Raw genomic sequence first — 14,228 nt, 5'->3', positions numbered from 1 at the left:
ACGGGTCCTTTTCAGAATGGCAGACAGTGGCGAGTGGAGTGCCGGAAGGCTCGGTGTTGGGGCCCCAACTGTTGACCATATATATTAATGATTTGGAAGAGGGAATTAGGAGCAACACTAGCAAGTTTGCGGATGACACAAAGCTGGGTGGCAGTGTGAACTGTGAAGAGGATGTTAGGAGGTTGCAGGATGACCTGGATAGGTTGAATGAGTGGGCAGATGCGTGGCAGATGCAGTATAATTTAGATCAATGTGAGGTTATCCACTTTGGTGGCAAAAACAAGGGGGCAGATTATTATCTCAATGGGGTTAGGGTTAGGTAAGGGGAGGTACAGCGAGACGTGGGTGTCCTTGTACACCAATCACTGTAAGTTGGCGTGCAGGTACAGCAGGCAGTGAAGAAAGCTAATGGAATGTTGGCCTTCATAGCAAGACGATTTCAGTATAGGGGTAGAGAGGTTCTTCTGCAGTTGTATAGGGCTCTGGTAGGACCACATCTGGAGTATTGTGTACAGTTTTGGTCTCCTAATTTGAGGAAGGACATCCTTGTGATGAGGCAGTGCAGCGTAGGTTCACGAGATTGATCCCTGGGATGGCGGAACTGTCATATGGGGAAAGATTGAAAAGACTAGGCTTGTATTCACTGGAATTTAGAAGGATGAAGGGATATCTTATAGAAACATATAAAATTACAAAAGGACTGGAGTCAAGTCAAGTCGTCACGTTTATTTGCCACATACACATACGAGATGTGCAGTGAAATGAAAATTGGCAATGCTCGCGGACTTTGTGCAAAAAGACAAACAAACAAACAACCAAACAAACTACAAACAGAATGGAACAGAATCACATATTCTTTTACATATTAAATATTGTGGGCGGAAGGAAAAACGTTCAGTAAAGTTAGTCCCTGGTGAGATAGGAGTTTACAGTCCGAATGGCCTCTGGGAAGAAACTCCTTCTCAACCTCTCCGTTCTCACAGCATGGCAACGGAGGCGTTTGCCTGACCTATCAGCTGGAACAGTCCGTTGCAGGGGTGGAAGGGGTCTCCCATGATTTTATTGGCTCTGTAGCTGCACCCCCTGATGTATAGTTCCTGCAGGGGGGCGAGTGAAGTCCCCATAGTGCATTCGGCCGAACGCACTACTCTCTGCAGAGCCTTCTTGTCCTGGGCAGAGCAGTTCCCAAACCAGATGGTAATATTTCCGGACAAGATGCTTTCCACAGCCCCTGAGTAGAAGCACTGGAGGATCCTCGGAGACACTCTGAATTTCCTCAATTGCCTGAGGTGATAAAGGCGCTGCCTTATCTTACTCACGAGCAAAGATCCTAGAGGAACAAGATAGACCACTCCTTCGAAATTCAATGGGCTGGCGTGTAGTACGTGACGGAACGTCACGGCCGCCATTTTTTAGTGCGACATGCGACTTCCGGTATGCCACCCGCTGTGATCCAAAGCAAAGATTATAGAGCTCCGCTATAATCTTTGATCCAAAGCAAAGATCCTCGAGTATCTTGTAGCGGGAACAGCCCCCTCCTTTGCGTAGTTTCCCTTGCATTGTATTGCTTTAACACACACTGCACAAAATTAAATTTAACGTATACATATTATATATATTTATATGAATGTGTGTCTGTGTGTGAGAGGCAAGTTACAGATAGTTAAGTTTATTCTCATGGATCAGAAGCAACTTTGATTTAAATAATCACTATTAATTTATTTGTCTTGTAAGATGATATACATAAACCATAAAGGCAATTATATATATAATTATATAGTAATAATATATATATGCATATATATATATTTATACACACATATATATATACACATACATATATACACACATACATATATACACATACATACATACGTATACACATACATATGCACACATACAAATACACACATACATATGGATACATTTATATGCATACATACACACATATAAACATATATATACATACATATATACACACATATACATATACATGCATATATACACATACATGCATATATATACACATACATATATATTTATACATATGATTAACATGTAGAGGAACCAACGAGAGAGCAGGCTATTTTAGACTGGGTATTGAGTAATGAGGACGGGTTAGTTAGCAATCTTGTTGTACGTGCCCCCTTGGGCAAGAGTGACCATAATATGGTTGAGTTCTTCATTAGGCAGGCAGTGACTAGTGGGGTACCGCAAGGCTCAGTACTGGGACCCAAGCTATTTACAATATATATTAATGATCTGGATGAGGGAATTGAAGGCAATATCTCCAAGTTTGCGGATGACACTAAGCTGGGGGGCAGTGTTAGCTGTGAGGAGGATGCTAGGAGACTGCAAGGTGACTTGGATAGGCTGGGTGAGTGGGCTAATGTTTGGCAGATGCAGTATAATGTGGATAAATGTGAGGTTATCCATTTTGGTGGCAAAAACAGGAAAGCAGACTATTATCTAAATGGCGGCCGACTAGGAAAAGGGGAGATGCAGCGAGACCTGGGTGTCATGGTACACCAGGCATTGAAAGTAGGCATGCAGGTGCAGCAGGCAGTGAAGAAAGCGAATGGTATGTTAGCTTTCATAGCGAAAGGATTTGAGTATAGGAGCAGGGAGGTTCTACTGCAGTTGTACAGGGTCTTGGTGAGACCACACCTGGAGTATTGCGTACAGTTTTGGTCTCCAAATCTGAGGAAGGACATTATTGCCATAGAGGGAGTGCAGAGAAGGTTCACCACTGATTCCTGGGATGTCAGGACTTTCATATGAAGAAAGGCTGGATATATTTGGTTTATACTCTCTAGAATTTAGGAGATTGGGAGGGTATCTTATAGAAACTTACAAAATTCTTAAGGGGTTGGACAGGCTAGATGCAGGAAGATTGTTCCCGATGTTAGGGAAGTCCAGGACAAGGGGTCACAGCTTAAGGATAAAGGGGAAATCCTTTAAAACCGAGATGAGAAGAACCTTTTTCACATAGAGAGTGGTGAATCTCTGGAACTCTCTGCCGCAGAGGGTAGTCGAGGCCAGTTCATTGGCTATATTTAAGAGGGAGTTAGATGTGGCCCTTGTGGCTAAGGGGATCAGAGGGTATGGAGAGAAGGCAGGTACGGGATACTGAGTTGGATGATCAGCCATGATCATATTGAATGGCGTTGCAGGCTCGAAGGGCCGAATGGCCTACTCCTGCACCTAATTTCTATGTTTCTATGTTTCTATTATTTTCCAACGATCAATAGATTTACGACCAGTTCCTGTGGATTGGAGGATAGCTAATGCTATCCCACTTTTCAAGAAAGGAGCGAGAGAGAAAACGGGGAATTACAGACCAGTTAGCCTGACTTTGGTGGTGTGAAAGATGCTGGAGTCAATTATTAAAGATGTAATAATGGGGCATTGGATAGCAGTAAAAGGATTAGTCCAAGTCAACATGGATTTATAATTTTACAATGCATTTAAGCCTCTCCCATTTTTATGAGATGAATTCCTGGAATATGTAAGAAGTTTATTGTAACCTAGTGCTACTTGCCTGAACAATGGATGATATATCACTTAAATGCAATTGTTTTCAGTTGTGTGGAGAGACCTGTATATTGAAAATGCGTTTTGGCTCTAATATGTCAATTTACCTTAAATGTAGAAGAGCTTATTAAAATCTTCTTACAAAGACCATTAAGTATTTTCTATCTATCCTCTTTTGGACCCAAGGCATAGCAGAGCTGCCAACTCTCACGAAGAGGTAAGGGAGGGAGAGATGGAAGGGAGGGAGAGAGGGAAGGGAGGGAGATCGCGAAGAGAGGGGGAGAGAGAGAGAGAGAGAGAGAGAGATCGAGAGAAGAGAGGGGAGCGAGAGAGCGAGAGGAGGGGAGAGAGAGATCGAGAGAAGAGAGGGAGAAGGGGGGAGAGGGAGAAGGGGGAGGGAGAAGGGGAAAGGAGGGGACAGGGAGAAGGGGGGAGGGAGAAGGGGACAGGGACAAGGGGGAGAGGGAGAAGGGGGAGAGGGAGAGTGGAACGATAGCACATTATAACGCGCAGCCGTCCCATTCCGACCAAAGATTATAGAGCAGAGCTCCACTAGTATCTTTGATTGCGGCCGCCGCCACCGAACCCCCCGACCCACCATTGCACCCAAAGGTGATAGAGCAGAGTTATATAATATTTGATTGCACCCTTCTTCACGGCGGGCTTGTGATCTTTGCTTGTGATGTCTTGTACGTATGTGAGTGTTGTTTGCTACGTCCCTATGTTCGAGGAATATAATGGGTAACAGCCGCCCATGCTCGGACTTGAATCTGAGCTCGAAAAATCTCCTGGTCACTGGACCTGATGTGTCCGCGGGCCATATTGTGGAGACTAATCCCTTACAAAACAAAACCAAAAACGTACAGAAGTGTTAAAATTGTCTTTATTATTGTGGTGAGTAAAGAACTATTAAAAATAAGTCTAATAACTTTCTAATGTACCGACAAACCAAGTTTCCCAATGGCCGTTGATGGGAGAACAGAAAATAACATTTTCACGACAGAATATCGACTGAAAATAATAAAAATATTTTCTCACCTTTCTTTTTTATTGGGGAACCTAAAGAATGACAGGTCGGGTCGTTTAGATTTACGATTAGAATACTTGATAGCAGAGCAGTGAGATGAAATTTAGATAAGGACGCCATGACAGTGTGGGGGAAGCCCAATAAATGCCTCGAAAAATGGCGTCGACGATCACACACGTCATACTACGCGTTTTTCGAGGAGTGGTCTATCTTGCTCCTCTAGGATCTTTGCTCACGAGTGCTGCGGCGTGTGATGTTTAAGAATAAGGGGGAAGTCTTTTAGGACTGAGATGAGAAAATCATTTTTTACACAGAGAATGGTGAATCTGTGGAATTCTCTGCCACAGAAGGTAGTTGAGGCCAGTTCATTGGCCTATATTTAAGAGGGAGTTTGATGTGGCCCTTGTGGCTAAAGGGATCAGGGGGTATGGAGAGAAGGCAGGTACACGATACTGAGTTGGATGATCAGCCATGATCATATTGAATGGCGGTGCAGGGTCGAAGGGCCGAACGGCCTACTCCTGCACCTATTTCTATGTTTCTGTTTCAAAGAGCCTGATGGTTGCTGGGAAGAAGCTGTTCATGAACCTGGAGGTCACGGTTTTCAGGCTCCTGTACCTTCTATCCGATTAGTTGAGTGTGGACAGCGCGGTGTGGGTCTGTGATGACGCTGGCTGCCTTTTTGAGGCAAGTCACGTTTATTCGCCACATACACATACGAGATGTGCAGGGAAATGAAAAGTGGCAATGCTCACGTATTGTGCAAAAAAACAAACAAACAACAAACAGAATGGAACAGAATCACATATTCTTTTACATATTACATATTGTGGGAGGAAGGAAAAAGGGAAAAAAAACAGCAATTAAAAAAAAAAGCAGTAGAGTGGTACAGTAAAGTTAGTCCCTGGTGAGGTAGGAGTTTACAGTCCTAATGGCTTCTGGGAAGAAACTCCTTCTCAACCTCATCGTTGTCACAGCATGGGCACGGAGGCGTTTGCCTGACCGTGGCAGCTGGAACAGTCCGTTGCAGGGGTGGAACGGGGTCTCCCATGATTTTATTGGCTCTAGAGTTGCGACTTCCAATGTACAGTTCCTGTAGAGGGGGTAGCGTCTCCTGTAGATCCCTTCGATGGTGGGGAAGTCAGTACCAGTGATGGACCGGGCAGCGTCCACCACTCTCTGTAGTATCCTTCATTCCTGGGCGTTCGAGTTACTGAGCCAGGCTGTGATGCAACCAGTCAGTGTGCTCCCTACCGTACACCTGTAGACGCTGGGTAGTTTTGGTGAAGTGTCGGCATCGTTGATCCCGAGTGTCAGGAAGTCCCACCCTCCCACGTCTTGCAGCACCCTGAAACCCCCTCATCACCTCGGTCATCCCGGCTCTTCACTGGGCGCTTTGTGCCAATATTGTCGGAACGTACGGCACAGCAGCACCTTGAGAGACCCTCAATTCGTGTCGTCTCTATCCACAGCACTGTAGCAATCCAACACTAATCCCACTGCCCGCTCTCTCCCACAGCCCCGTAACAATCCAACACTAATCCCACTGCCCGCTCTCTCCCACAGCCCCGTAACAATCCCACCCTAATCCACTTGCCCCGCAACACCTACATTTCAGGAGCCTCTGCGCGTTCGTGAGTGGTGAAGGCAGAGAAGTCACAGTGCGGGTGGGTGGGATCAGTGTTGACAAGTGTGACAGGTGGAGATGGTGGGCCGAAAGGCCAGATCTGTGCTGTGAGTGAGCCTCTGTGCCACAAGACCAAACACGCGTGAACAACAGTCAACAGGGTGAGTTTCAGGAAATTGTCTTTATTTTCGACAGGAACTACAGCCTTCATATGAGGAGAAGGCTCAGGAGCAGGACGAGGACAAGTGTGAGCGGGGAGGTCTCGGCTCGACAGGACGCGGAGGGGTTTCTGTAGCGGCTGCATCGGACGCCGTTCCAGCCCCGGTAACACTGACACTGGAAGTGGGATTTGTAATCCCTCTTGTCCAACAGACTCGCCCGGCCCTTGATGGAAACCTTGCCGCCGCCCGCCTTGCTGCGCTTCAGGATGCGGAACGACTTGCTGTTCAAGTGCAGGAACACATCCTCCTCGGCGTTGCGGCGAAAGCAGCGGCCGTGGTTGGCGCACAGTGTTAAGCTGCAGGTCCGCACGGCCGCCGTCAGGTTCAGGATGTACGGCCCCAACACATTCTGCACTTGTTTCTGCACGGACAGGCAGCTTGCCTGCCAACAACGAGCGCAGCAGGACAGTTATCCGCCGCACCATCCGCGAAACCTCGGCATCCCACTCCCCCGCCGCCCTTCCCCCCCCCCCCCCCCCCCCCCCCCCCCCCCTCACACCCCTCCCGAGCCCAGGCCCACAGCCCCCCCACCCCCTGTCCCGACGTCGAGACGTCGAGTGGGAGGGGCGGTGACAATGAGCGCCGCGCTGTGGGAGGGGCTGAGGGAGCGCCGCGCGGTGGGAGGGGCAGTGAGGGAGCGCCGCGCTGTGGGAGGGGCAGTGAGTGAGCGCTTACCGTGGTTCTGGAGAAGTCGACGGACCCCCACAGAATGGCTCCGCTCGCCCCCATCGCTGCGCTCTCGCCCAGAGTGCGGACCAGATCAATCTGCAAACGAACTGCAAGTTGGAGCAGGTGGCGGCTGCGGGTCGGATCTCCCCGCCCCATCGGCTCCGCTTACCCCGGGGGGGGGGGGGGGGGGGGTCAGCAGCTACCGGAGCGGGACCTGACGCCATTCGGCCCATCACGGTCCTGCTCTCTGAGGTAGCCAGATGTGGACTCAGTGGGCAGTGGGGACTGTGATACAGATGTTGACCCACGCAGTTAGAGACACGAACAGCACGGAAACATGCCATTCGGCCCATCACGGCCATGCTGACCCGTATTATTATATATTAAATATTAAAGCACAAGGCATTGGGGGTTCAGTATTGATGTGGATAGAGAACTGGCTGGCAAACAGGAAGCAAAGAGTAGGAGTAAACGGGTCCTTTTCACAATGGCAGGCAGTGACTAGTGGGGTACCCCAAGGCTCAGTACTGGGACCCCAGCTATTTACAATATATATTAATGATCTGGATGAGGGAATTGAAGGCAATATCTCCAAGTTTGCGGATGACACTAAGCTGGGGGGCAGTGTTAGCTGTGAGGAGGATGCTAGGAGACTGCAGGGTGACTTGGATAGGCTGGGTGAGTGGGCAAATGTTTGGCAGATGCAGTATAATGTGGATAAATGTGAGGTTATCCATTTTGGTGGCAAAAACAGGAAAGCAGACTATTATCTAAATGGTGGCCGATTGGGAAAGGGGGAGATGCAGCGAGACCTGGGTGTCATGGTACACCAGTCATTGAAGGTAGGCATGCAGGTGCAGCAGGCAGCAAAGAAAGCGAATGGTATGTTAGCTTTCATTGCAAAAGGATTTGAGTATAGGAGCAGAGAGGTTCTACTGCAGTTGTACAGGGTCTTGGTGAGACCACACCTGGAGTATTGCGTACAGTTTTGGTCTCCAAATCTGAGGAAGGACATTATTGCCATAGAGGGAGTGCAGAGACGGTTCACCAGACTGATTCCTGGGATGTCAGGACTGTCTTATGAAGAAAGACTGGATAGACTTGGTTTATACTCTCTAGAATTTAGAAGATTGAGAGGGGATCTTATAGAAACTTACAAAATTCTTAAGGGGTTGGACAGGCTAGATGCAGGAAGATTGTTCCCGATGTTAGGGAAGTCCAGGACAAGGGGTCACAGCTTAAGGATAAAGGGGAAATCCTTTAAAACCGAGATGAGAAGAACTTTTTCACACAGAGAGTGGTGAATCTCTGGAACTCTCTGCCACAGAGGGTAGTTGAGGCCAGTTCATTGGCTATATTTAAGAGGGAGTTAGATGTGGCCCTTGTGGCTAAGGGGATCAGGGGGTATGGAGAGAAGGCAGGTACGGGATACTGAGTTGGGATGATCAGCCATGATCATATTGAATGGCGGTGCAGGCTCGAAGGGCCGAATGGCCTACTCCTGCACCTAATTTCTATGTTTCTATGTTTCTATGTTTCTATGAATTCCTAGTCCCCGCAAGTGCCCTGCTGGTTTCCACACCGCGACGATTCGAGCGCTGCTCCACACGAGGCCGACTCGACGAGAGAGAGAAAGAGAGAGAGGGAGAGATGGGGAGATGGAGAGGGGGAGAGGGAGGGAGAGAGGGGAGAGGGAGATGGGGAGAGGGGGAGGGAGGGAGAGTGGGGAGAGGGAGAGGGAGGTAGGGAGAGGAGGAGATTGAGAGGGAGGGAGAGTGGGGAGAAGGAGGGAGAGGGGGGGAAAGGGAGGGAGGGAGGGAGGGAGGGAGGGACGGAGGACGACATTACTCTCTACAACTGTGAGGGGGGGGGGGGGGGGTAATCAACGTTTCCGCTCAATGACCATCAGAGCGGACGGGGGGGGGGGGGGGGGGGGGGGGGGGGGCGGCTATGGAGTTGCAAGGGAACGCTGGCCAGGTGCACGGCCTCTACTCACCTCCTTGAGGGGCGTGAGGGTTCTGCTGTTCATGTAGTGGGAGCGGCAGTAGATGTAAACGGGCGGAGCGTATTCCTCTTTGGTCAGCAAAGCCACACGCATGGCTTCCTTTACCCGGTATCTGGCGTAAAGTTTGCCGCGCTCCGAATGGAGTGCCTCCTCCAGGTAGACGGTCGGGTAGAGGGCAGAGCTCCGAGTCCACATCCACGTCAGCTCATTGTTGCGCTTGATCTCGATATCTGGGCAGTGGCCGTCGTACGTGGGGAACTCTTCCCCGTAGTTGCCGTTGTAGCAATCCGGGAAGAGTGCGAATCCCCAGTGGGCCTTCGGTCGCATCGACTGGCCCAGCCTCAGGGAAGAGCTCATGTAGATTCTAGCCGCCTGGTCAAAATCCCTCTTAGCTTCAGCTTCGACCTGGCTTTGATTCCATCGGGGGTTCCTCCCCCGGACAAGCTCCATTGATTTTGTCTGGTAGACTTCCCTGTAGCCCGTGTTCCTTGCGTACAGGGGGCGCCACGACACCCATTCTATCACCGCCAGCCCCGCGTAGTCCTTGGATAGGAAGTTGTGGATGTCTGCCCTGGCCTGACGCAGGTGTTCCCTCAGGCTCATGTTCTGGGGGAGCCCCCCATTTACGGGAACCTCGTCGTAATAATAAGGATAATGCCCGAACCGCGTAGCATAAAATACCGTGATTTGCTTTCCAACAAACCTCTCATTTTCGTTGGTTACAATACCAAATTGTTCCAAGTACAGGTTGATTCGTCTGTGGGAGCTGCAGCGCGCCGCGGGCACGTTCCAGTAGACCTGGAAGGGCTGCCCTTCCACCAGCGGGGGCATGACCGGTTTGCGGAAAATGCCCTGGCCCACGGAGGTGAGCGACAGCAAACAGAGAGCGGCATAGATGGGGTAGGGTGCGGGCAGCCGCCCTGGGTCACACCACGTCCAGGCCATCGGTCACTGGACAAGCTGGGCCCTGGCCACCTTGTTAGTTATGTCACGTTCACCACAGCCAACAATGTTGATACGTGATATGGTCAAATAATACCAGACCTGAGTATAATCATGACATACCCGTGGACACCAGGTAGCGCAAAGAGAAAAATACCAGGGTGCAGAAAATAATGTTACAGGTGCAAAGTGCAGAGAATAAAGTGCAACAGTCGGAATGAGGAAGATTGGAAGATTCAAAAAACATTGTTAGTTTATGTGAGCCCTATTCAAGTGTGTGATAACAGCGGGTAAGAGGCTGCTCCTGAATGTGGTTGTGCGTGTTTTCAAGCTTCTGCATCTTCTACCAAATGGGAGAAGAGGGAATGACCGGGGTGTGAGTGGATCTTGATGATGTTGGCTGCTTTCCCGAGGCAGCGTGAAGCGTAGATGGAGTCGGTGGTGGGGTGTCTGGTCTGTGTGACGGACTGGGCTACATCCACAACTCTCAGCGCTTTCTTGTGGTCTTGGGCAGAGCAGTTCCCAAACCGAGCTGTGATGCATCCCGATACGATGCACATGTTGACGTTGGGAAGGGACGTTGGAGACGTGCCGAACCTCCTTGGTCTCCCGAGGAAGTAGAGGCGTTGATGTGCTTTCGTGGCCGTAGCCTCAATGTGGTTGTCCCTGGGCAGATTGTTGGTGATGTTTACACCTGGGAACTTGAAGCTCTCGACCACCTCCACTACGTCACCATTGGTGCTGACGGGGACAAGTTCCCCATGGTCAATAACTAGCTCCTTTCTCTCGCTGACATCGTGGGGGAGGTTGATGTCGTGACACCGTGTCACTAAGTTCTCCGTCTCATCTTTGTTCATGATCAGGTGAAGAAGGGTCTCGACCCGAAACGTCGCCAATTCCTTCTCTCCATAGATGCTGCCTCACCCGCTGAGTTACTCCAACATTTTGTGTCTACCCACCACAGTGGTGTCGGCTGCAAACTTGTAGATGGAGTTAGAGCTGAATTTGGCCGCACTGTCGTGAGTGAACAGGGAGTATAGTAGGAGGGGGCTGAGAACTAACTCTAGCGAGGTACCTGCATTGAATTATTGTGGAGCGGGTGCTGCCTCCTATCCAATGAATCGGCCTCCACTGCCTTCTGACGCTATGAATTTGTGGAATTCGGCCGGACACTAGGCCGCAGCCCCGACCTCGATTTCCCTGCACTCACCCTGGGCTGCGGCGGTGGCGGCCTGTCTCCGCCGAGCCGCCAACTCCCGGCACCCGGCTCCGCTCACCCGCGACCCGCGCCCGTCTCTCGCTTCATCCGGAGAGGCGGCGGAGGCCGGGCGCTGCGGAGCCGGGGTGAGGGGGAGGATGCAACAATCTGGCCAGAACGTGGACGCGGAGGAATCTGTATCAATCCCACGCTAATCCATTTGCCCCGCAACACCTACATTTCAGGAGCCTTTGCGCGTTCTTGAGTGGTGAAGGCAGAGGAGTCACAGTGCGGGTGGGTGGGATTGGTGTTGACAAGTGTGGTAGGTGGAGACGGTGGGCCGATGGGCCAGATCTGTGTTATGAGTGAGCCTCTGTGTCACAAGACCAAACACACAGAAGTGAATTGAACAGGGAGAGTTTCAGGATATTGTTTTTATTTTGGACAGGAACTACATCCATCATATGAGGAGAAGGCTCAGGAGCAGGACAAGGACAAGTGTGAGCGGGGAGGTCTCGACTCGGCACGAGTCGATGGGCTTTTTGTACCGGGTGCATCGGGTGCCGTTCCAGCCCCGGTAACACTGATACTGGAAGTGGGCTTTGTAATTCCTCTTGTCCGACAGACTGGGCCGGCCCTTGATGAAAACGTTGTCGGTGCGCCGTTTGCGCTTCACGATGCGGAACGACTTGCTGTTCAAGTGCAGGAAAACATCCTCGTCGGCGTTGCGGCGGTAGCAGCGGCCGTGGTTGGAGCACAGCGTCCGGCTGCAGAACCGTACACTCGCGGTCAGGTTCAGGATGTACGGCCCCAACACATTATGCACCTGGTCCTTCACGGCCTGGCAGTTTTCCTGGCAACACCAAGCGCACCAGGAGAGTTAACCGCCGCATCACCCGCGAAACCTCGGCACCCCCTCTCCCCTCCCCCCCCCCCCCCCCCACCCCACACCCCTCCCGAACCCTGGCCCACAGCCCCCCTGGTCCCGACGGCGAGTTACGCTGTACTGAGGGAGCGTCGCAATGTGGGAGGGGCAGTGAGGGAGCGCCGCACTGTGGGAGGGGCAGTGAGGGAGCGCCGCACGGTGGAAGGGGCAGTGAGGGAGCGCCGCACTGTGGGAGGGGTAGTAAGGGAGCGCTTACCGTGGTTCTGGAGAAGTCGATGGACCCCCACAGAATGGCTCCACTCACCCCCATCGCTGCGCTCTCGCCCAGAGTGCGGACCAGATCAATCTGCAAACGAACTGCAAGTTGGAGCAGGTGGCGGCTGCGGGTCGAATCTCCACGACCCAAAGGCCCCGCTTACCCCGGGGTGGGGTCAACAACGGCCGGAGCGGGACCTGACGCCATTCGGACTATCATGGCCATGTTGACCCGTATGAATCCCTTGTCCCAGCACCGGTTTTCCACACCGTGACGATTCAAGCGCTGCTCCGCACCAAGACAACTGGAGAGAAAGAGAGAGAGGTTCCTCCCCCGGACAAGCTCCTGTGATTTTGTCTGGTAGACTCTCTTGGAGCCCCAGTTCCTTGCGTACAGTGGGCGCCAATCCTCCCAGTCTATCACCGCCAACCCCTGGTAGTCCTTGGCTAAAAAGTTGTCGATGTCTATCCTGGCCTGTCGCAGGTGGTCCTCCAGGCTCATGTTCTGGGGGAGCCCCCCATTTTCGGGATCCCCACTATGATAAGTTGGATAAATTCCCAACCGCCCAGAATAAAATATCGTGAGTTTCTCTCCAATAAACATCTCATTTCTATTGGTTACAATACCAAAGTCGCCCAAGTGCAGGTCGACGCGTCTGTGGGAGCTGCAGCGCGACGTGGGCATGTTCCAGTAGACCGGGAAGGGCTGCCCTTTCACCAGCCGGTTTGCGGGATAGGCCCTGGCCCACGGAGGTGAGCGACAGCAAACAGAGGGCGGCATAGACGGGGTAGGGTGCGGGCAGCCGCCCTCGGTCACACCACGTCCAGGCCATCGGTCACTGGACAAGCTGCGCCCTGGCCACCTTGTTAGTTATGTCACGTTCACCACAGCCAACAATGTTGATACGTGATATGGTCAAATAATACCAGACATGAGTACAATCATGACACACCCGTGGACACCAGGTCGTTGTACGTGTGTGTGTGATGAATGTGGTTGTACGTGTTTTCAAGCTTCTGTATCTTCCACCAAAACGGAGAAAAGAGAATGACCGGGATGTGAGTGATCCTTACATAGATACATAGACAATAGATGCTGCAGCAGTTGGCATTCGCCCCTTCGAGCCAGCACCAGTGTGATAATGGCTGATCATCCACAATCAGTACCACGTTCCTGCCTTCTCCCCGTGTCCCTTGATTCCGCTAGCCCTGAGGGCTCTCTCGTTTGAATGGATACAATGAATCGGCCTCCACTGCCTTCTGACGCTGTGACACTAGGCCGCAGCCCCGATCTCGATTTCTCTGCACTCACACTGGGCTGCGGCGGCGGCGCCCTGTCTCCGCCGAGCCGCCAACTTCCGGCACCCGGCTCCGCTCACCCGCGACTCGCGCGCGCCTCTCGCTTCATCCGGAGATGCGGCGGAGGCCGGGCGCTGCGGAGCCGGGGTGAGGGGGAGGAACGCCGCCGGTCACGATAAACTCCGTCACCAACACCTACAGTGAGCCGCTCCCTCAGCACTGACCCTTCCACTGTGCGGCGCTCCCTCACTGTTCTGACTCGAGGACGGGGGTGAATGAGGAGTGAGGGAGAGGGGATAGCAAGGGGGGGGGGGGGGGGGGGGGGGGGGGGGGGGGGGGGGAGGGGGGGGAGAAGGAGAAGACGGTAGGGAATGGCGAGGGATGAGGGATATTCGGGGAAGGTATCTGATCTTCACTGTGACCACAGTATTTTGGACAGAATTGTCTAGTCCTCTGTCTATACCTATCTCAATCTCTTCTCTCTCTGTCCCTCATTCTGTCTCCTTCACAGACTGTCTCTCCTTATTTCTCTCACTATCTATCTATCTCTCACTATCTCTCTCTA

At 51.7% G+C, this 14,228-nt stretch overlaps 1 protein-coding gene and 1 pseudogene across 1 annotated transcript; both read right to left on the bottom strand.

The window, feature by feature from the left end:
- Nucleotides 1–6,356: 6,356 nt before the first annotated feature.
- LOC129704633 (hyaluronidase-4-like) lies at nt 6,357–10,149 on the bottom strand. The gene is made up of 3 exons (XM_055647888.1): nt 9,075–10,149; nt 7,085–7,174; nt 6,357–6,791 (listed from the first exon to the last, which is right to left on the bottom strand). The coding sequence occupies exons 1-3, from the start codon at nt 10,026–10,028 to the stop codon at nt 6,396–6,398; spliced, it is 1,440 nt and encodes a 479-aa protein (XP_055503863.1). The 5' UTR covers nt 10,029–10,149; the 3' UTR covers nt 6,357–6,395.
- Nucleotides 10,150–11,648: 1,499 nt separating this feature from the next.
- LOC129704634 (hyaluronidase-4-like) lies at nt 11,649–13,909 on the bottom strand (annotated as a pseudogene).
- Between the last annotated feature and the right edge of the window lie 319 nt (nt 13,910–14,228).

This window comes from Leucoraja erinacea, chromosome 16 (assembly GCF_028641065.1).
Source record: "Leucoraja erinacea ecotype New England chromosome 16, Leri_hhj_1, whole genome shotgun sequence".
Lineage (NCBI taxonomy): Eukaryota > Metazoa > Chordata > Chondrichthyes > Rajiformes > Rajidae > Leucoraja > Leucoraja erinaceus.
Note: the sequence above shows the minus strand (reverse complement) of the source record. Positions and strands in the feature narration are given on the sequence as shown.

Coding starts and splice junctions, on each gene's coding strand:
- LOC129704633 (XM_055647888.1), bottom strand. CDS start 10,028: ATGGCCTGGACGTGGTGTGACCCAGGGCGGCTGCCCGCACCCTACCCC. Junction 7,175..9,074: donor CCCTCACGCCCCTCAAGGAG/GTGAGTAGAGGC, acceptor GTTCGTTTGCAG/ATTGATCTGGTCCGCACTCT. Junction 6,792..7,084: donor TCGACTTCTCCAGAACCACG/GTAAGCGCTCAC, acceptor CGTTGTTGGCAG/GCAAGCTGCCTGTCCGTGCA.